General features: G+C 40.1%; 1 protein-coding gene across 1 annotated transcript; it reads right to left on the reverse strand.

Annotated features, from left to right (window-relative positions):
- Window positions 1-5,314: 5,314 nt before the first annotated feature.
- On the reverse strand, window positions 5,315-21,936 carry umodl1 (uromodulin-like 1). Its single transcript, XM_073479671.1, has 18 exons — window positions 21,861-21,936; window positions 21,342-21,584; window positions 20,926-21,084; window positions 18,918-19,045; window positions 18,495-18,678; window positions 17,573-17,713; window positions 14,593-14,844; window positions 12,608-12,865; window positions 11,963-12,075; window positions 11,588-11,807; window positions 10,303-10,440; window positions 9,848-10,210; window positions 9,090-9,670; window positions 8,844-9,004; window positions 7,502-7,738; window positions 6,580-6,736; window positions 6,375-6,459; window positions 5,315-5,721 (listed from the first exon to the last, which is right to left on the reverse strand). Exons 1-18 carry the CDS (start codon window positions 21,934-21,936, stop codon window positions 5,534-5,536), a joined length of 3,684 nt encoding a protein of 1,227 aa, XP_073335772.1. The 3' UTR covers window positions 5,315-5,533.
- Between the last annotated feature and the right edge of the window lie 1,577 nt (window positions 21,937-23,513).

Consider the following 23,513-nt stretch of genomic DNA (forward strand, 5'->3'; position numbering starts at 1 on the left):
TACTTTCCTTAAAAAGCACAAGCATCCTTTTTGGAAGCGATTTTTGGCAACCTTTTTGGGAGCCTCTATTATGCAGGTACTCATATTTCATTTATGACTTACAGTCCAGTGCATAAGGGAAAGAGGGATTATTAATAAACGGGACAGGGAACAAGCCTCGGCAGCTGGTTTGAGGTTTTGGTGAGGAAAGCTGTTTCCCTGTCACAGTTTATCTTGCTCCTCATTAGACTGGCTCTCCTTCGCTTACAGCTTCATAGAAAACTGTATGGCAATATATATGATTATGCTCACATCCTCTCACATACATACAACATAACACAATGTGCACTCACAGCATAGTTAAACTCGCTGCCTCAGATATAGTTTCTCATCACAATTTGAATTGGTGCAGAAGCGACTCTCAGTCTGTCTTAATCCGCAAGTCAGCCATTTTGATTTAATACTCACAAATTATTCAAAGATCCAAAAAGAGCACTGTGTGAAGAGAGTGGATCAAAAATCATTCTGTTGCGTTTTATACTTGAGAGAAATATCAGTGACAATCTATTCCAGAAGCTCTTTATTTGATTTCTGTGACTGTCATCTTTGCTGTGACACTATGAATGCAGTTTTCAGATGCAACGAGTGAAGACCAGCAAAGCTCCCTGAAAGCAATCTTCACATATAGAACTACAGATCCTTCCAGGAATCAGTAGTGAAGCAGGTATTCATATTACTGACTTAAAGCAACATTATGTAACTTTTTACCTTAAAATAACAGCTTCAGAATCATTGTGATGGTACAGTCTTGTAATAAGGTGAATGGTGTCTCTGTCTCAGCCACTCCGCCCCCCCATCACTTGTTTCTGCACTATGTACCTTCAATGAGAGGGTAGGATCACAGTGTTAAATACATGTTTACTTCAACATACAAGTTTTCAACACATGACACTGTTATGATGTAACGAGTTTTGATTGTAGTCAGCACCTACATCTGACAAACTGTTACAGACCTGGGATTTGTTTTTAAGACAGTGGTGTTACACTTAAAAGCAGTGGGGGGGCGCCACATTGCACAAAATGCCGATCTCTACATAATAATGCTTTAAGTGAAAGAAGCAATACCACACTGTAAAAAATACTACATTACAAATAAAAAGAACTGCATAAAAATCTGACGTAAGTAAAAGTATTATCAGGAAAATACAGGGGAGTCATCCCATGAGTGCAGGTGTTTGATCTTGTTCTCAGCTGTAAGATTAAAGTAAAAATACTACCTGAATACATACAGTGTATATAAAAAATACTGATACATACACTGGTAACCAATTCCTGGGTCTAACTTGCCAACCTAACCTGTCAGATGCTTAGTGCCTAGTGCAGAGTGAGTCCAAAATACATTCTGCCCTCTCAGTCAAGACATCCTCTTGCTGTGCATTGAAGCCTCTCTGACTGTTGTGAGCAAACACAAGGCAGCTGTCTTAATCCTTGTTCTAATTTCTCGCAGTATCTGTGCTCAGTGTCACATGGCAGAGTTCTGTCGTTCCCCTCCTCACTCCATCTGAGGCAGATTTTAGTATGTGTGCAGGCACACCCTTGTCAGATTTCTCACCCACTGACTTGCTGGAGAAAAAAAAAAAGGAAAGCGATGGAGAAAACTGTTAGCTGTCATTACCTGTTCCTGTAAATTCATCAGAAAGTTCATCGAAAGGTCTAAGAATGACTGTATATGGAAAATGAACAATGAGTGTTAGACAATTAGTACTCAGTTAAAGTTAATACATTTTAATGAACTGCTAGTGTAATCCAGGTTTTCCTTCATGAAAATTCCACTACCAATCAGCAACTCTTTACAAACCCAAAATAATTAACTAAACACAAATGACTGTCATGATAATTTGCACTAAATAACAGTACATAGATCTTCACAAGAAATTCCAATACAATTATGAGAAACCTACAATGGCCTTCAGTAGAGCACATACCTTCACCAAGGCCCAACAGTCCCTTTATCTACTCACTCATAGATACCAGCCACCTTAATACAACAGATTTTTTTCATCAAGGCCCATGCAACGTTAACTGAGAAATTAACGGAAATATTAGTTAGTCCTAGTCCTATCTCGCAATGTTAAAGAAAGTGAGAAAAAAATTCCTGGATCCAACACAAAGTTCATGGGGGGTGTTCTGGGCTGAGACACATTCCCCATCCAAGTTTTGTGGAAATCCGGTCAGTAGTTTTTGTGTAATCCTGCTAACAAACAAACACACAGGTGAAAACATAACTTCCTTGGCGGAGGTAATAACGGGACCTGTAAGATAAAGCATTACTGCTAATTTTAACTACTGCATACTGTTGGTTACAATTCCTTGTTCTCATCATACACTGATCAGCCACAACATTAAAACCACTGGCAGGTGACGTGAATAACATTGATCATCTCATCACAATGCGATGTTCTGCTGGGAAACCTTGGGTGCTGGCATTCATGTGAATGCCACTTGACACGCAACACCCATCCAAACACTGTTGTGGACCAAGTAGACCCCCTCATCACAACAACACTACCCGATGGCAGTGGCCCCCCCAGCAGGACAGTGTGCCCTGACACACCGCAAACACTGCTCAGGAACAGCTTGAGGAACAAAATAAAGGGCCCAAGGTGTTGACTGGGCCTCCAAATTCCCCAGATCCCAATCTGATCGAGCATCTGTAAGACGTGCTGGAGCAGGTCTGATCCATGGAGGCCCCACCCCCCAACATACAGGACCCAGAGGATCCACTATAAATCGCCCTGGTGCCAGACACCACAGGACACCCTCAGAGGTCTTAAGTCCATGTCTTGACAGGTCAGAGTTGTTTTGGCTGCACAAGGGGAACCTTCACAATATTAGGCAGGTGGTCATAATGTTATGCCTGATCGGTGTATATTTTGTACATTTCTCTCTGAATTATAGTGAAGTACAAGTATGAAGTGGCATTAAATGGAAATACTATCACAAGTATCTCAGATTTTTACCTGAGTAAATGTAGTTAAAGTAGCTACATTCCATCACTGACATACATAAAGTTAATTGACAGGCAATAGTCTCATAGCAGGGCTAAGATTCATCAACTGCCCCTTGGTGAGGCAATTACACTGTTCACACTGGAGGGTTGCAATCCATTAGCCTCCACTGTCCAGGTCCTGAGCTGCTCTATAAAAACACAATAAGGATGTTTAATTAGTAATGAACCGAGTGAGGGGAGGCCTTTGGAGATCCTTTGAAGATGTGTATCCTGCGCACACACACACACACACACACACACACACACACGTACACACACAGCATAAAGTATGATGAATGACTGTGTCCCAGAGCCGACCTGACCTGGATGAACAGACGGATGCGAGGAAGAGGGGGAGGAAAGAGGAAGGACTGTGGAGACAAGGATCGTGTTGCAGCCATTACGAGGGATGTGGCTCTGCTGCTTTCCGGTATTTAGACATACAGAGTGGAAAAACCCATTTCTCCTCCAGTGCACCTTCTCCACAATCCCCAATGACTGATTAATGGATTCAGGAATCACTCCCTGGACACTTATCTTGTGTATTTAACAGTTGTTACTAGGTGTGATCAATCTGTGTGCATGTGTGTGTCTGTGTGTGTGTGTCTTTGTGTGTGAAGGTTATATATAATCAAACACTTTGCTGATTTTACAACCCAGTGCAATCCAAGGCCATCCAAAGTAGATTAACTGCAAAACAGCCCTAAAACACTCATTAAAAGAGGACATTTGAAGTTTGGAAATTTGCATCACAAAATCTGAACACCGTGACTGTTTTTAAAGGCACATTTCATCCGATTTCATGAGTCCCCCCTTTAGTCGCTGTCGCTCCCTCTCCCTCAATCCATCATTCCCTCCATCCCTGCACTGGGCTGTTGCCATAGTGACGGGTTGCCATGTCTCAGACGGTGAGGCTGAATGGGTTAATTAGGAGGCGGGGCTTTCGCAGCCCTCCAGATGGTAGTAAGCCCTCCTTCGCCACAGGTCTCCAGGGACCTCCTCTCAAAGAGAAAGCCTCTCCTGTTTAGTATTCAGCCCCTCACCGTTGATCCAGGAGCTGCTTTTATGACCCTGTAGTCAACAATGTGGGATTATGGGAAATGTTGTGGGGGGGTTATCCCCCTCTTCAGCTCTGCTCAACTGAGAAAGGCTTACTCAATATCCTTCTGTGATCTGATTAAAGGAGGCTCATGCCCCCTCCAATCTAAAAAGGATTAAATATGTATCAACTTTTTCTTGAATTGTCTCACACCTTTTGTTGTCCTCTGTAACAGTGTAAACATGTTATCTGCCTGCATGCAGGAAGCCATCTTGCCTTGTTTTTACAGATTGAAGAACAGTGTCAGCAGCGCCCCCAAGTGTCTGCATTCATACACAACGTGTTTATTGTCACACCACTTACAGCATACAGCACAGAGAGTTTGCACAACTCAGAACAGAATTAATATTTCACATGTGTGAACAAACAGTACAAATACATAAACACGTCTTTGTAGAAAAATAGCAGCTAAAAGAAAAATAAAGTGATAACTGTGCTTTACCAGTAGTGCAGATTGTATATTCTAAGCACTTTTGACAACATGAACATGAACATGACCATTTATACGAAGCATTACAGGCTAGTTTAGTGCAAACTCATCACATTACAATTTTATATGTGAACCATGTAGTCAGATATCCTCCATACCTGGTGTTCTGAAGTTAGCATGGTCCATTTTGTCTCCTGTATTTTCACATCTCAAGCTTCTACAAGCATTTTATGTCTCAACTGAAGACTTCAAGACAGCAACATTTAGTTTTGAAAATGTAAACAAGTCATAGCTATTCATCCTTAATGCTAAACAGTCATTAAATATTTTTAGTCTCTATATTTGACATTGTACAACTACTAGTAACTTTATAATAACCATCATTAATAAACGGTACATTGATAGTTAATTAAACATTAGCTAATAGTTATTTGACTGTTTACAAACAATGAAATGCTTTATTAATCATTCATTAAGCAATTGTAAAAGTTTCTAAACATCAACTTTATAATGGCCATCCAAATAGTGTTTATAGATAACTACACGGTTTTATTTATTGACCATAACAACCATAAGCACCAAACATCAGTTGTAACTTAACAATAAAAATGCTTAACAAATGGTTTATAAAGCATTTCATTGTTTGTTTACACTCAAATAACTATAAACTAAAGTTTAATTATCTATAAATTTACCATTTATCAATGGTGATTATTAGTGTTACCCAATTAATCGTTAATCGTTTCATTATCTTAAATATTTGTCAAGGAGCAGGTAAAATATAAATATAATCTGTACTTCATAAATTGTTTAATGTGCAAAGATTTGCAATATGTAGTGAGAACTAACAGGTAAATTGGTGCAACAGCGCCACTCAGTGGCAGCTGAACTCTAACAGCCTACTAAATGTATCTGCTGCTGTAACAACGTTAATCATTTCCAATTCTGTGACTTTGGTTGTGGGGGTGCTGCACCTTTAGGTGTTAAAGACAAGATAGGTGAAGTTCTCCTGCTTGGGTTTGGGGCTGAAGTTGTAGTGTCCGATGCGGTTCCTTTGGTAGTAGAAAAGGCATACGAAACCAACGATGAAGAAGAGCGACAGGCCAATTCCAAGACAGGCCATTCCAACTATATGAAGAGTGTCGAATCCCTCTTCCAAAGCGTCTGTAAGCATATGTGTCAGGTTAAAGCATTAAAAACACTAAATCCACAGTGAAAAGGAAAACAATGGTGTTGGATTAAAGTCACTACTTAAAACACAAAATAGTGAAAAGATTATTTAAAATACTGTTACTTTATAAGTACTGGCTTTCATTTCTTTTGTTCAGCACACTTACAAAAAGCTGAAGTATTCAATTCCACTCATGAGACTATAATAAAAATAAATAATTCACTTCAGATGAAGATACCTCAAATAAATTTGACCAGGTTCAGGGCTTTTAAAATGCTTGTTTTCCATCAAGTACTTAAACTTAAACCTCTCCACCAGACTGATAATAGACACAGCAGCACCACTGCCATTATTCAACATCTAGATGGCCTATTCAAATTTGAAATGGAGAGACACTCTGGTTTATAATGGATACTGAAGACCTTGATGGCTGTTGTACTTTTAAAACTGTCCAGTTTGTCAGTAGCAGAGTAGAAGCTGAAGTGTCATCGTTGCTTCAGCTGGAATTAAATCCCAGTTTTGACTCTCAAATTTAAGCAAAGCAGAGGCATGCAGCTGAAAAATATTTCTATTCTAACAAATCTTGTATCACATAAGAATGACATTTTTTATAGTAGATAACATTATTCTGTGTGAAAGTACTCACCATCATCTGACTTCATCAGAGGCCCAACAGAACCAAAACTTCTTCCAAGTGTGTTGAAAGACCGAGCTGTTCTTTGTAGACAGTCCTGCAAGAAAAAAACACGTGCAAAGATGACAAAGGAGAAAATCTCTTCTCCATAATTCAGTACAACTTTGTAGAAGCTCTCGGGTTGCTTCCATTGTTTTTTCAAACAGGATGTACTCACAGGCACACAGGTGTCTGATCCAATCTCTGCACAGATCTGGACCTGGCAGTGCAGATAGATCACATTCAGGTCGACGAAGGAGAATATCTGCACAGACACACGAGATGTGCTGGAGTTCCCGTTCATCAACACTTTGGTGTATGTGTTCAGGGAACAGCTGTGGAGACACAGACAGGAAACTGAGAAACTGAGGCAGCAATTTCTATTTTAAGTCTTGATCTGCATCTGATGTGGCTGTAAACTGTGTCTAAACCGACTATTAAATGACAATCACATACAATATTCAATGGTCCGTTTCAGGTTTCAGAACTTTATACAAGACTCAGTGATACCATCAGCTGACGTTTTTTCAATACATTTTAAATACCTGTGCTGACTAGTTGAGTCAGTGCATTAACTTTTTGTTGCTATACTGCATTGAAATTAGATTAATTTGAATGTCTGGGAATCAGAAAAAATGGCTCCTTATCATCATAGGTGCAGAGTTGTTTCCTGTCAGTGACATCATCACCCTAACCCTGTGTTGCTCATGTTAAGGACAAGCTTGTACTTGATTAGGTATAGTACTGTACAATAGTGTGTAAGAAAGATATGAATTTAACTGATTGGCTCTTTTAGACAGGGACCTTTAGCCACAGTTGAGATGGTTTTAGCAGCTTGAGAAGGAACATGGCGGGACACAGAACTGGGACTGAAATTAGCTTCCAAGGCCAACGAAGGTCAGTTTGAAAACAGGGGATACGATATGGAGGTGATTTACAGAGGCTCTGACCACGACTATAACTCCAGGAGTGAGAGAGAGTGGTAACAGTAAAATAATTAGTAATAGCTGTAACTAAAGTGAGAAAAAGAATACATTTATTAGTTACAGTAGCTATCTGAAAATACGTTAAGAGTGATAGTGCTGTGTGTAGAAGCAGACCTGTTCTCTATGAAGACATGGCTGATGGTGTCGACAGGGTTTTGGGTGGGAGTGGCCCAGCATTTGTTGATGACCACTTTGATCTGCTCTGAGGAGGTGTTGAGGCTGACCTCCACCACCACAGCCTCCTCTGGGGACAAGCTGTAGTTGTAGGGTAGAGGCATTGAACCGTTCATGAGCTGCACCGTCACCTGGAACGACCCCGAGCCCATGATGACATCTTTGATCATGTCATACCTGGAGATGAGTGAGAAAAACACACAAACAGCCATAGATACAACAGGGACGCAATGTAAAATCCACCAACCAGCACCTCTGACACTCACAAATTAACATGTTATATCTTGTTTGTTTAATTTGATAAAAACCCAAGTGTAAAAGCAACAAGTTGTTGTTTTCTTGGCTGGGACCAGTTTCTTGGCAACCAGTGTGGAGACTCAGGTAGTAACTGAGGTTACAGCTTTAGAGGTGCTGATAGGCAGATTTTGTTTCCTTCAAACAGAGCCAGGCTAGCTGTTTCCCCCGGTTCCCAGTTAAGTTAAGCTAACTGTCTGCTGGCTACAGTTGCATATTTACCATACAGTGGTACAAAGCAGTATCAATCCTATGTTCTAATTCTTGGCAAGAAAGCAAATAAGTATATTTCCTAAATCTAAGTGGTATTTCATAGGCAACTGGACTTGTTTCAGATTCTTCAAGACGTTTCAACTCTCATCCAAGAAGCTTCTTCTGTTCTAACTAACTGGAGGGGAGTTGCAGGCTTGAAGCCCTGAGTGGGAGTGTCCTTACAGAGTCCTCAAGGTCACATGTGAATTCTGACTTTCCTCATCCTCAAGAAACTGAAACAAGTACAGCTGCCTACGATATGACTACCTTCATCAATATATTATGTAAAATGCCAAATTATTGTCTTAAAGGACCAGTTTGTAGGATCTAGTGGTGAGGTTGCAGATTGCAACAAAGTGAATATACCTCCCTTTCCAAGCATGTAGGTGAACCTATGGTGGCCTTCAGGTAACATAACAAATGTAAAACAGCCTCTCTACAGCTAGAGTTTGGTTTGACAGTTCATGACGGCGCAACATGGCAAACTCTGTGGAAGAGGACCTGCCCCCTCTGTAGACATAAAAACCTCATTCTAAGCTAATGGACACAAAACCATTCTTACACACTAATGCTAATAACATTTTAGATATCATATTCCATTTCCGCTAATAGATCCCCTTAATCTTACACACTGGACCTTAGGACTGTTCATTATATGAAATGGCAGTGACAAAGTTCTACATCTGCATATCTAATTTCATCAGAAGCATGTCAACTGCGTCCAATTGAAGTGTACCCCGTGGAGCCAAAGTCAGCCGAGATGAGCATGCTCTTCGTGTAGGCACACATGATGGGAACCTCCAGACGTATTCTGGGTGCCTCCACTGTTCCACTGGGTGAGATGTACTGATCCATGGTGTTGTACAGGGTTACAGATGCTGTGTAGTGAGTTTCATTCTAAAATACCAGATGTCACAAGCAGTTTGGGTTATTTTCAAATGCAAAAATTTCTCAAATGCAACACTTTTAGAAAAAAACTCACATGCACAAGCCTAGTGTTGCACTCATTCCAGGCCACTGTCAGCTGGGCATGGGTGGCATTGTCCGCGTTGACGCCACATTGCGGCAATCCCAGATATAGGGTGCTCACCCTGATATTGGTGTTCAGAAGAAAATTCCTTGCAACTGTCACAGTAATGGAAGCAACTCTGCACTGGACTGAGATGGCCCCTGGTATCAAGGTATTGATAGCAGTTCTTGGGGCAGAAGCGTTGGTTGTGGGAGCTGTCATGGTGGAAGTGGGGCTGGTAACGGCAGTTGTAAGGGTAGAAGGGATAGATGTCATTGAAGTAGTGGTGGTTGTTGGGGGAGTAGTGGTGGTTGTAGGGGCATAAGTGGTTGTAGGGATGGTAGTGGTGGTTGTAGGGGCAGTAGTGGTTGTAGGGATGGTAGTGGTGGTTGTAGGGGCAGTAGTGGTTGTAGGGATGGTAGTGGTGGTTGTAGGGGCAGTAGTGGTGGTTGTAGACACACTGGTAATGATTGCAGGAGCAGTAATAGTTGTTGCCGGGTCTGTACTGGTGGTTGGAGTAATGGTAGTTGTTGTTGGGGCAGTAGCGGTGGTTGCTAAAGTAGTGGTGGTTGTTGGGGCAGTAGTTGTTGTTGGGGCAGTGGTGGGGGTGGTTGTTGGGACAGTAGTTGTTGTTGGGGCAGTGGTGGTGGTGGTGGTTGTTGGGGAAGTAGTTGTTGTTGCGACAGTGGTGGTGGTGGTGGTTGTGGGGGAAGTAGTTGTTGTTGGGGCAGTGGTGGTGGTGGTGGTTGTTGGGGAAGTAGTGGTGGTTGCTGGGGTAGTGGTGGTGGTGGTTGTTGGGGAAGTAGTGGTGGTTGCTGGGGTAATGGTGGTGGTGGTTGTTGGGGCAGTAGTTGTTGGGACAGTGGTGGTGGTGGTTGTCGGGGCAGTAGAGATGGTGATAGGTACAGAAGTGATGGTTATAGGCGTAGTAGTGGCTGTTGTTGGTGCAGGGGTGGTGGCAGCTTGACCAGTGGTTACAACTGGGACAGCTGTTTGCGTGACTGGATCATCGGTTGTGGGTGTTATTTGAGAGAAAGGGGTGGTGCTAGCTGTAGAAAATATTGTGGGAGTAATTGTCTCAAAGGTAGAGATTGCTGCAGAAGACAAAAAGATACTCTGTTATTATTTAGTTTACATAATATTTGTAAAAATGAGTCTTTCCCACTACTATACTGTGAGTCCGTACCTTGACAGACTCGTCCAGGTCTTTGAAGGTTGTTGTCTATAAATCCGTATGGACAAGCACACGTGTATGAAGCCCAGGTGTTTTTACATTCAGCCCATTGAGAACAGTCATTTTCCCCTGAAGCACATTCATCAAAATCTACAAAATGAAAAATAATTTGGCTCAATGACTCAGGCTTTATGTTATCCTGAAAAAGACCAACGAGTACATTTGTAGTCCTCATTTCACAACACCTCTGTTTCATTGTGCTCAGCAATAAAACACAGTATTTAGTTTCTGCAGCTAAGGGTTTCTCAATCCGTGATTTTCATGATTTCACCCATTTAGATTGTTTCTTCCTTATTTTTCACCTCTGCCTCGTCACCAGGGCCATTAGCAACTTTCTATCAGACATATTCTTGAGTGGAGTTTCAAAGAGAGTGCTAAGTATTCAGGTTTCCCTTTTTGAATGATGAATACAGACCATCGATACCTAGTGGTATGGAGAGATATTATCTCTCTAACAGTTGGCCATTGGCAGCTTTTTGGCCAAGACACAGGTGAAGTGAGGTGACCCAGTAGTCAGCCTTCGTCCCCACAAGTTCTGTGATGTCGGTTTGGTGTGTCTGAGCCCTTTAGATTAAGTCACCTTCGCTGACCTCCTTCCTGCTCTCTGACATATCATCTGGTGTTTCCCCAGAAGTCATAGTGACAGGTGAGGTGACCGAATTAAACATGCTTACTTTACTTTGAAATGTTACTTACTGAAAAATTTCTCTGGTTTCGATCATTTTTGGAAACATTTGGGACAATATTACTACACAATATATATTACAAGGGTCTCGTTTTCTAGACATTTTAATGCAGAAAAGTTACATATTATATCTTTAAGGGCGTACTCCATCACTTTTGTGTTGCAATACCTTATAAATGGGGGAACTCTCAAGAGTCATATTTAAAAATAGTCATAATTGACGCAAGCAGAGGCTGAGTACAGGGAAACACTGAAAAACACTGCACATAACAAATCCCACAATGCAATTTAGTAGCATCATTTTCCTGGTAAATTCTTACATATTTCAAACTCCTGCCCTCAGTTTGAAACAGAGGCTTTCTGATAAGAATTTGATGTCTCCAAACCAAAGCTGAGATAACCCTGATGATGTCATTAGGTTTTTTTTCTCAGACTTTGGGAAGCCCCTTTAGACCAAAAGAAGACAGTATTCAACTGTTTTCACAAGCTGAGTAGTACTAACCTTGGTTTCATAAAACACATTGTCAGAACAGAGATTAGAAGGAGACATACCGTTTATGCTTGTGTTGTTTTGATCCACAGTGTACTTGGTGCTGTTCATCAGGGATTGCAGCAGAGCAGCGGACACATTGCGGATGTCTTGGCTTTGACTTGGGGTGAAGATGAAGGTGAAGTTGACCACCACACTCCCCGGGGAGAAGCCTCTGATTTGAATTCTCACGTGGCCTGAATCCACCATGGCCTTCATTTCTGGAGACAGAGACTGGTAGATCTGTTGGTGACAAAGGAAACAGTGCCTCAGTCAGAATAAAGATGGATAACACTTGTTAATTTAACTTTGATTTTTTTTTTTTAAAATAGATATGTTTACAGCGTAGATAATTTATTATTGTATTCTGTCACTGATAATGCTTGTAGCACACGTACCTCATCTGTAATACTCTCAGTGAGGTTTCTGTAGGCCTGGCTGCTGGTGTTGTGCAGATCAGTAGTGAACTGGATGTTGGTAAGTCGTGTTGTGGCGTCAAGCGTCTGAGCATCTGCAAAGAAAAGCCTTAGTTGGTAAAATGAGCACATTTTCCATAATGAAATGGCAGCCTTCTTAACACCCGTGTCAAGTTGGATTAAACTGTAATCTTTTCTTTATCACATATTAACGACTTTATCACTAATTACTCCCTTGAGTTGTATTCAGTGGTTGCATCTCATCCTTTTTTCAGTTCTTTTGCTGTTGCTCAGAAAAATAGATTTCCTATGTTGTTATCCTTTCACCAGAAAAATAGAGTGGGATAGGAAGTTTCAATACAGATACATGTATGTAGAATCAACAGCATCAACATGCCATTATTATTTCTTTAGTACTAACTGTAATATCATTAAAACAGAAATTGTACGTCATGTTATAACTCATTATACATAAAAGTAACAATTTAATGTAATTAATGAAGTGCCCCCACTCAGCTATTCTATACACAAACTGCAGCTTCATGTACAGTAGTGTGTACTTTATACAGTAAAACTAAAAATCAAAGGCACAGGAACAATCAGCTTCTTTTTGTCCACAGTTCTTACCAGTCCTGACCGACATATGAAGGGTGTTTCCTTGGCTTCCACAGGCAGATGGTGTGACAGTAACACTGTAGAGCACCCCAGGCTTCAGTCCAGTCACCTTCACCATCATCTGACTGGTCTCCCAAACTTGAACGACCTCTGACCCATTGCTTAAGACAACCTGGTAAGTCTGGTTCGTCTGAGACCCACTGGACCAGTAGATACAGAAGGAGCTTCCATTGACATGAGTCGACCATATTCTGGTGACGCTGGGAGGAGCTGGATGGTGGTGGTGGGTGGTGGGGGAAGGAAAGGGACAGTGAATGGGATTATCATTTGTTCATTGTAGTTAAAGGAATATTTTCATGATTATTGGTAATTATTACTCTCTAAATCAATACAACTCCCATGTCTGTATTGTAATATAAGGCTATATCTAGCAGCCAGTAAGCTTAGCACAATTACTGCGAACAACTTGGGAAAACAGCTACCCTGGCTCTGTCTTAACTAAATCCACCTTCCAAGACCTTGAAGTCTGTTCCCGCCCAGGGTAACGCCAACCCTAATCTGAGATTCAAATATGTCATCAAGCCTGGTCAAGAAATAGTCTGACATGTAACCCCAGTCCCACCCCACTCTCCCTTACTGTTATTTTTACACCTGTTTTTTTATCCAGATTAAACAAACAACATATTGTGTTCATTTGCAAGCTGGATGCTGGATTTTGTATTTTGTTCACCTTTGGACGGAGCCAAGATAGCTGTTTCTAGTCTTTTTGCTGAGATTAGCTAAACAGCTATGGTAGCACCTTCACATTTACCTTATAGATATGGGGGTGCTATCAATCTTATAACGCTCAACTTAAATGTATTCCACAAAATGTCACACAATTCCGTTAAAGGTTAAATATATATGATATTTAGAAAATTTATATCACAGCAAACAACTATTTGCTAGGTAGATATAGTAGACTGAGTAGGCTAACTCTGTTCTTTGTTTTTGTAGCCAGGACAGCCACATGTGCATGTTAGTGCATATGAGTCCGTCTCTGTCCTCCCAATTCCATGTTCAATATGGCAGCCTGGTAAGAAATGTTCTTATATAGCAACTAACCAGTAGGGGAGGACGGGGTTAGACAAGCCACTTTTTACATTTGATTATTTCACTGCAAAATAAAAGTGTATTTGTTTTAAATAATAGATATTATATATAGCTCATGTTGAAAAACTCATGTTTGTTTCTGTGCCCATGCTAACTCCACATTTCCAGTAAAGATCAAACTGTAATCTTTGTGTGTTAGCAGAGAGAATATATGTTTAAATGTGCTTTTGTGTACAGTGGCTCAGATCCACAGTTATTCTAAGTTCATGACCTTGTTTTGTAGCTGACACTGACTTAAATTAACATGTAACAATGTCCAAAACATGACTATTTTATTTAAAAGACAGGATTGATAACTTTAGAAACACGATGAATTTACTTTTGTTTGCCAGAGTTTACCACTTTCCCCCATGTGCTTCAGTCCAACATGAATTGAGTAATGTGAAGTGTACTTCCGTAATTTGTGGTCACATGACTACTTTTGTTTATGGTTACCTAGATACAGGGGGTGGCTCATTTTATCCACTGACTTCGACTTACCCCATTTCTCCTAATAGAAAATATTTTTCTGAAAACATCTGAGGTGAGAAATAGGCAATGAAGTAACACAATCTTGATTCATATGTGCACAGTTTGTCAGTGTGATGTGAGTTAGCTGAGCTCCGTTTTGAAACATATCACTAAAACATAGTTCTGAAACCTTTTACCAATTCAATCAATAGATGTAGAGCAATGACTTACACCGCATTAAACTAACTGTCTAGAGAGCTGATCAGCACCTTTGAAAGTATGAAAATATTTTTATAAAAACAAATATTTCCTCTCAAATACGCCCACTTCTTTGGCTTATAAATCAATGCAGGGATTTTAAACAGTCTGGAGATAAAAATAAAATGTTTTCTTACAGCATGTGGTTGTTGAGCTCATGCTGGTGTTAGATGCAGAACTTGTCCACTGCGGAGCATGTGATGAATTATAAGAGGCAAAGCTTGTATTGCTCAGAGCTGTAGTCATGCTGGTCTCAGTGGTGCTGAAGAGACCTGTGGTGCTGTAGCTCTGAGAGTCCTGTGTGGTGTTGGAGGCCGGGGTGTGGGTTGCGTTCGCGGGTGGAAGGTAGGTAAGCAGGGGTTCTGTGGTGGTCGAAACACTGGTGTCAGCTGGGAAGAAAGAATACAAGTTGATGTTGAAACCAAAGCCTCCCATGTGAAATATTAAAGGAAAAGTTCACACAAAAATGAAAATTCGGTATCTAATCACCCCCATTCTGATGGACAGTCGGGCAAAGTTTCATAGTCCACCAAATATTTCTGGAGCTTCACAGCAAAACAACGTCGTAGCATTCCCTTAAAGTGAAGTAGATGGGGACTTGTTTTGAAAATGTAAAAGAAAAAAAAAAGATTAAATGGCTCTATTCAGCTCATCTCTCACATAATCCAAAATCCCAGAAGCCCATGAGATCCCAAATTGATCTAAAAAGATGTTATTTACACCATTTTTAAGCTGAAATCGTCACTGTAGCTGCTAGGCTAAAAGAGTTAGCGTGCAGCCTGTCTGAAGAGGGTGCATGAGCTTGACTGCGCATCAAAGGTGTAAATAACGTCTTTTAAAATCATTTTGGTTTATGCCGGATTATGCCAGACAAGCTAAATTGAGTCATTTTATGTTTTATGTTTATTTATTTTTGCTTCCATCTACTTCAGTTGTTTAGGAGAATACAACACTGTTTTGCTGTGAAGCTCCGGAAATGTTTTGTTGTTTATAAAACTTCACCTGATTTTCAATCGGCATGGGGGTGAGAAGAACCACTGAATTTGAATTTTTGGGTGAACTTTTCCTTTAATGTGTCTTAAGAATTGGATGGGTCCAGCAAGCTGCACTGCTGTCTTTACCAAAATTCATCACAGATGTATATGAATTAGAAACTCAGCTAAGATTTCAGCTTGTTTGTCTACACTGACTAACATCACAGTATAAAATGAGTCAGGTTTTAGCTTCTCTGCATCCAGAAATATGAGGTCTGCAGTGATGACAGAACGTTGTCATGCTAAATCTAAATACAATTTCTTGCTTCAGTTGGCTTGAGGAACTACTTTAGCTCAGGTTATGGCTAACCTGGTTATAGCTCAGGCTTCCTATTGTGCACCTACATTACAAGATGGTGGTTTGTGCCGAAGACAAGGCCTTACAGTATCATTCACACCCTGCCACAGTGTTTCTCTAGGCTTGAACATTTCTCGTGATTTTTACATAACTAGTGTCTGATTAATTTTTTCTGGCTGTGTTTAAGTTATGTTTTCCAAATTTCACCTTTTAGCAAGCAAGTGAGAATGCGAGGGCATTTCCTATGACGTAACCCTGACAGGAATGTGAAAGTAAACCCACGCAAACATTAACTCACAAAGAAACATACAATACTACAGCTCACTCTTTCTCTTTCTCTTTAGCTGCGGCTCTGGTCTTCTGTGATAGCTGCTAGAATGCTGTCATGCAATGCACAAAGTATTCCACATATTTGTCCAATAAATTACAAAGAAAACATGTTGCTATCAGCTCTGATGAATCATAAAGTCTTCAGATATTTTTGGCTACTGTTTAGACACTGAAGATCTTGTCCATTTACCTTATCAATAAATCGGCAAAGAATGTACACATTTTTACACGTCATTGTCTTCCCTGAGGGCAGAATTTCCACCGGGGTCGAGTTGGTGTACTTATCTAAGTCGCTTTCAGACATAACCGCACGCTAACAACATTTATGCCTTACAAGCGTTTACAAGTGTTACTGACATTTACACTTTTCTCACTCTGGAGCTTGGTCAATGCTATATAGTAACAATTTATTTGTGAGAGTCCTGCAAAATCTGTACACATTGTTTCCTTATGGTGCACATTGTATACAAATTAAATATGTTTTATAATATGACAACATCGTGGTTAAGATCTAGTTGGGTTTTGACACAGAAACACTTTTAAACACATGTTAGGTGAGGGAAAGATCATAGTGTGGGTTGAAATGATCATTCTCACAAGATCTTTCGTGGGTTTGGGGTCACCATCTAAACACGACCATGGAGCTTGGCAGTTGGGATGAAGACTGCAGACGTTACTCACGGCTGAAAAACTCCTCTAAAAATAATTTAGCTGCTTATATTTTTGTTTTTATTTACAGATATTTCTCCTGAAGACATTAAAACTGATCATCAGTGAAAACTAATGCAGTGAAAGACAGTTTTTTTATAGTCAAGACATAAATATACCATTACTCATTGAGTTTAAAGGTTCATTGTTGACACTGGAAATGGTAGTTAAATTTTTTTTAACATTTTTCTACAGCCTAACATGTTAACAATAATATAATAATTATTTAATAGCAGCAATATGCAGCAATTTTTTTATACTTACATTATTATGGAAAGCATGATAATCAATTTCATCATAATTTACAATTAAGTAGATGATATAAATTAAGAAAACAATTATTATTGTTTGTTTTGTTTTTTGTTTTGTTGAACTTCTGACTCCATTGTTCTACCCATTTTAACCACATGGTAAAACAAAAGGTATAATAGACAAATAATATACAGTAGGGTCCAAAAAGCCTAGTCAACATAATTATATTTTGCTTTTTGTTCATTACAAATGAAAATATCTGCAGTTTGAGTGAAAAGTTGAATCTTTGTAAAAATGTCCATGAAATTCAGAATATCTTAGTATTTAGTATGTCCCCCTTTTGCTATAATGACAGCATGCACTGTGGCTGGCATGGATTCCACAAGTTTGTGCAAAATCTGATGACTCAGTACTGTATATTTGCAGAACACACACACACACACACACACACACACACACACACACACACACACACACACAGAGAGACAGTCTAACCTGTACAATGGGCTCCAGGGTTGCTGGGGTCAACATCTGTATATCCTTGGTGGCAGGTGCAATAGTAGGAGCCCACTGTGTTGTTACAGTCTGCATGAAGGGAACACTGACGGAGAGCAGAGTGTGCACACTCATCTACATCTGCAACAGACACATGAAGAGGTTGCACTGGTGTTACAATTACACATGGATGTGTTTGCAGTAAAAATTACAAGATGTAATGTGAAAATTAAAATAAATGCTTTTGTAATAATAAATTATAATCTGAAAACACCATTTATTGGGAAAGACATTTAGATATGAAATTATGGATTATTAGATGAGGTATTGTGAAGGTTTCAGCTAAGAGTACTGTTGCTTAAAATGCACAGTGCATGTTGGATTTGATTCAGTTTGTCTTCCTTGTCGGCTATCTTTAAAGGCTAAGTAAAAGCGAGGTGGTCAAGAATAATAAAAGTACATTTTCATGCTGAAGCATGGAGAAGGAAATCATTATCTGTGATAGTACATTTTGAAGGTAACCCAATGTGTGTTTGAGTGTGTGCGTAATGGCGTTCTTGTTTCTGCATCTTTAGTGCAAATGTAGGAAGTATGATTGATTCATGATTAATATCTGTGTGTGTCTGAGGGAGGGTTGTTGGTGCACGCTTGTCTGCGTGTGTGTGTGTGTGTATGCACTCGCCCTGGTGTTATTTTCCTCTATTGCAGGAAACATCCCACAGATGACTGTCACTCAAATAGAAGTGGTGGGAGAAGGAAACTGTGGTGCGGCTGAGTCATTTTTTCCTGAACACTGTGTTCTCTGCAACATGAATCACTCTCAAAACTCTACAAGAATGTCATTTCTCTAAAGAAAAGAAATCCCCCAAGTAGCTTCACTAAGAGACGAGCGCTGCTGTACAGAATGACAGCGTCCCCTCACCTTCCACTGTTACAGAAGACACCTCCTGTATGTGTTTGAGGAGGAGATGCAGCTGTGATGTAACATTGTACAGTGACAGAGGAAAGTTGCCGTCGATCAGCAGTGAGGTGGCAGTTCTGTAGGGGTGCACAGGCCACGTGCTGAGGTAATAAACCGACACATCAGACTCCAGAGCTCCAGTCACCTATTAGTGAGAAAAACACAAAAATGATCTTTGAGAATCTAATAAGAAAGAGACATCTTCATTTAATTGAATGCTTGGTGTTTCTGTGTTTCAATCATTTAAATGTTGAAATGAACAGAAGAAAGCAGAGCAAGTTTTGGTCACTGGCTGGTAGTCTTGGCAGAGCAGTCTTATTATATAAGCAGCAGAGGTCTTAATAGCTGCAGTAGAAGCAGTATTAGTGTTAGCAGTAATATTACCATTGCTTGTAGCAGTCTTGTGTGATTCAGATGTCCTCTGTCATTGGACATCAGTTGCTCGTAATCTGCCTTCACTGTCACTGTTGCATTGAAACGGTATCCTCCATTCTCAGAATAATTTGTTGAGCCTGAAAGGTACAGTTTAAAGGTTCAGTTCACCCAAAATCATAAAGCAAAACCCATGTTTTCTCACCTACAGGGACTCTACGGGGCTCTTCGAAAAAAGAGGGCATCTGAACCTCGTGGTTCAAAAGCAAGCAACAGTGTTAAATTGGTTCATCTTTTTTATTATAAATGTAAGATCAGGGTTGGGAGGGTAACTTTAAAAAGTATTCTAATATATACAGATACAGTTACTAATAACGTGTTTTAAATGTTGTCAGTAACCTAATCCAGGTTTTACAATTTTAAAGAAATATAAATTGATTACTTTCCGTTGCTTTTGGATTACCTCAATACCGAATTTCTTGCACTCAGCTGTGCATAAAAAAGCATAAAAATGTTGGTTTCTATTATCAGTTATTTTACTGGTATCGGACATAAGAGTCGGGTAATTATCAGTTGTGGTGTTGGAATAAAATAGAATACTTAAGTATTCAGTTTGTATCAAGACCAGAGTAAAGTTGTGTGACATTCTTTATCTTAAATTTGTTATCATGTGAGTAATCCCCTTTTTTAGTAGCCTAAATGTATTTGTAATCTAATTATCTATTTATTTTCAGTAACTTTAACGGAACAGTTACTTTTACTTTTTGTCCTTATTACATAATCCCGTTATGTGTATTCTGTTACTCCCCAAGCCCCAATTTTAAATTATGGCAAGTATAGTGCCACTCTAGAGCCACTCTATTTTTGAGTGACAAAATCAAGCAGACACAGCTCTGTGCAGCCTACCCTCAGACTACCCTTTCTTCATCCAGCACTCCATTATCTATACACACTTATCCTTTAGAGGGTTGTGGGAGGTCGGCAGTTCATCACAGGGCTGACAGACAAACAACAATTCACGCTAACATTCACACCTACGGGCAATTTCCAGTCCACGATTAACCTAACCTGCATTTCTTTGGACTGTGGGAGGAAATCGGGGCACCCAGAAGAAACACACGCAGACACAGGGAGTGCATGCAAACTCCACACAGAAAGGCCGCAGCCAGCCGGTGGGTTCGAATCCATGAGGCAACAGTGCACCACCATGCCGCCCACCCTCTCTTCAGCAAAAAGAAAATGCACATTATCCTCTTCTATTATTGCTCCCCTCTACCCCCCTAGTAATTTCCATACAGTCTCTCGCATGCAGCATTATTTGCATTTATTCCCCCTGGTTTTGGGCTAAAAGTGTGGAATAGAAAAATCAGTAAAGTGAGTAAAGTAAAAATGACTGTACTTTTCAGTAAATAAACCAGAAATCTTACTCTAAACTGGACTGTTTCTCAGAAAATTTTGGAAATTGCAGAAAAGTGTTTCAACGAACTTGGTACACTGTGAGGTCTTTGAATTATGCCAAACAGTTTGGAGCATTTGTAAAGAGAGCTGTTATACAGTAAGAACACATAACTTTTTAAATGAAAATTAAACATCCTTCATGTTAGAGATGAAAACTTGAATTAATGAACAATTAAATGTCCTTTTGCTCAATTGAGAACACTCAGGTGCAAACAGATATTGTTGGGTAACTGACATTACAGAGTCAGGTCACTAATTTGTATGACTCCTGTCTACTCGTGCTACGGTTTAGCATGAGCTATTACCCTCTAATTGTCACTTGTAGCCATGGTTACACAGCTAAAGTTAGATAGACTCACTTTAAATGAAATGTTTCAGTACTTGTACATGACGAACAACATTCCCTTCACCTCTGTAATACTGTGCTGTACTGTACTGAGGGACACCAGTGAGACATGTTTCTGGTGAAACAGGCTTTAGTAAGACTTATAACTTCACCCAAGAAACTACACTAATTGTACACTTTAATGACAAAAAACAAACAACCAAGAGGCATACTAACTTGTAGGAACAGTGCAGAGGGAGCGATCCGATGTCTGGCAGCATTTTTGCCATCCTGGGCAGTCCATGTCCCACTCACAGACCTGACATCCAGGATACAATCCATCTCCAGTTGGACAGGATCCTGGCTTGGCAGTGAACTCCCTGCTCCTGTTTACAGCTTTCGTTCAAAGGAAATAACATGTTACAGGCCATTTATCAGCAGCCTGATATTTGTAGCTGTGCAGTTTCTGTGCATCCATCTGGTGTCACACACTGAAAGGTCATGCTGATGACTTGCGAGTTCACAGTGTGTAGTGCTATATCATCAAATTTTATACACACTTGTACAGAGACACATGAAATCTACCAACAAACGGAACATTTTCTGCTCTTCTATAATCTCCTAGATGGATAAGTAATGTGCAGTACACTCACGGAGGGCACAGTAATGACCGACTTGGACGTAGTCGTCGCAGCACCTGGTCACCTGTTCCACCACTGTCTTGTACTCAGTGCGATGGATCATCCTGTAACGTGTGACTGTACATGTCTTTAGAGGCAGCCAGCCGCCACATAGCTGTGTCACAGTATAGAGGTCCTTATGCACCGCCAGGTAAGTCACATTTCTTGTCTTATTATGAATACATAGATGGTACCCAGCTGGAGACAGGCTATTTCCTGGAATAAAACACATCTTGTAAATTTTACGGTTGGTTTTCTTTGTAGTTAGTCTCTGGCTGCCTAATAGCATCAGATTTTTAATCAGTCATTAACAATCCTCCTGGATTTTGACATACACATAAAGCATCACAAAACACGTCCGTCATCTAATAATAAAAATCTTAAAAAACAATTAAAGCAGGCAAATCAAGAGGTGTAAGTCCCCCCAATGCCACATTCTGTTGTGTAAATACATCCATTTCATGTTAATCCATCATCTGCGCAGAGGCCTACCTTCATTCACAGTGTTTTCTCCTCTACAGAGAGCCAGCAGAGCTGCAGCCACGGAGATGGAGAGCATCCAACTCATTTTTCAAGGATCAAAATCTCAACCACACATTTAACGACCACATTGTACGTGCATGTTTCTCTTTGAGATGATGATAAGTGACTGTTCAGGGTGTGCTCAAAGACCAAATCCTCTGTGGCTCTGTCTCTCTCCTCCCCTCGTTGCACCATCAGTCCCTGATGAACCACAAAATCACGGCAGCTAGCAGGTGCTGTTAAGTATTAGTTTAATGAGAATAATTGGAGTTAGTAATGTCAGTGTGCTGATATTACAGTCATTTTTGCAAGAATATTAGAATAGTCAGACAATGTGATATCTTGCATTGCAATGATGTCTGGCAGCATGACAAGCTAGTGAGTCAGCGTGTTACACAAAGAAATGCCTTCAGTTTACATGATTTTCACAGAGGCCTCGCTTTCATTTTCGTAGCATAGGTAATTTGTCATTTCACTCAATCTCTGGCAGAGTCAGGGTCAGTAAACATGTTTATGATGCCAGGGAGAGAGGTGTTGCATGGGAGGAGTCAGAGTCCCTAATGACTCGGTTTCCACACAGGTAACCATGGCAGTGCTCGCTATGCTGGCGGCATTAACAGCCTGTGTCAGCCATTAGTGTCAAGTAAGGAGGAGTGAGAACTTCCCTGCCATGTTCCCACATGTCTTCATTCTCATTATATGAAGGAGCAGTGGGATACTTTGGCTGTCAAAGATATGTTCTAAAAATAGACCACGTCAAGATTCTGTCCTCGCTTTGACAGTATGAATGTGAAAATAAATTAATGTTTGATGAAGGAAGATTCTACAGGTTCTCTGTTCTCTTCCGCTCTTCTCTCTCTACCAATTCATGTATTTTTTTTTTTTTACAGTAATTCTTAGTAAATGAAGATGAAGACAAAGTGAAGAAGAAGAATGTAGTTGAAAAAGAAGCGATACATTAAAAATGCAGTGATTAATGTAATGGTGCTCCTTTCATAGTAATGAGGTGTGAAAATGTGCATGATTAAACGTCAATCTGTCATTAAGTGATAATGACTGGTTACATGCTGAGGCGCTGGAGCATATGGATGCAGGGTGAGGCAGGGCTACAGGCTGAGTTAAATAAGGTCACGACACATTAAACACAGTTACACCACAACATAAAATGCATCAGTTCAATAGAACCTGGCTGAATTCCGTAGGTAATGAAAATAAGGTCTTTTCACCACCAGTGCCACACCTGAGTCATGAGGCTGTTGCCAGGTACTGAAGCTGACAAGGCTTTCAAGAAGAGGCCTGGAGGCCAAATAAACATGGCAACAAGTCCCTACTGGATTCCAGCAATGACACAAACCTACTGCCGTGCTAGAGACTCCCATTCAGTCATGGATCTAATTAGTTTCATTGGGGTTAGGGGGTGTGCAGTTACAAGCATATTATATCTGCACCTAACTGTTCAAACCAACCAAAAACAATCTTTTCTGTGGCTGGATACATTAAATAGGTTTTAAAAACAATATATATATATATTCTTTTTAGTTGATATAATCAAAAGAATGTTATTTGAAATATTTACACTCACAGTGATAATGTGAGTTTCTTTTTTTAACATCAAATTCAAAT

This window comes from Pagrus major, chromosome 13 (genome assembly GCF_040436345.1).
Source record: "Pagrus major chromosome 13, Pma_NU_1.0".
Lineage (NCBI taxonomy): Eukaryota > Metazoa > Chordata > Actinopteri > Spariformes > Sparidae > Pagrus > Pagrus major.

Coding starts and splice junctions, on each gene's coding strand:
- umodl1 (XM_073479671.1), bottom strand. CDS start 21,936: ATGAGTTGGATGCTCTCCATCTCCGTGGCTGCAGCTCTGCTGGCTCTC. Junction 12,076..12,607: donor TCATATGTCGGTCAGGACTG/GTAAGAACTGTG, acceptor TTTTCTTTGCAG/ATGCTCAGACGCTTGACGCC. Junction 11,808..11,962: donor CTGAGAGTATTACAGATGAG/GTACGTGTGCTA, acceptor TGTCACCAACAG/ATCTACCAGTCTCTGTCTCC.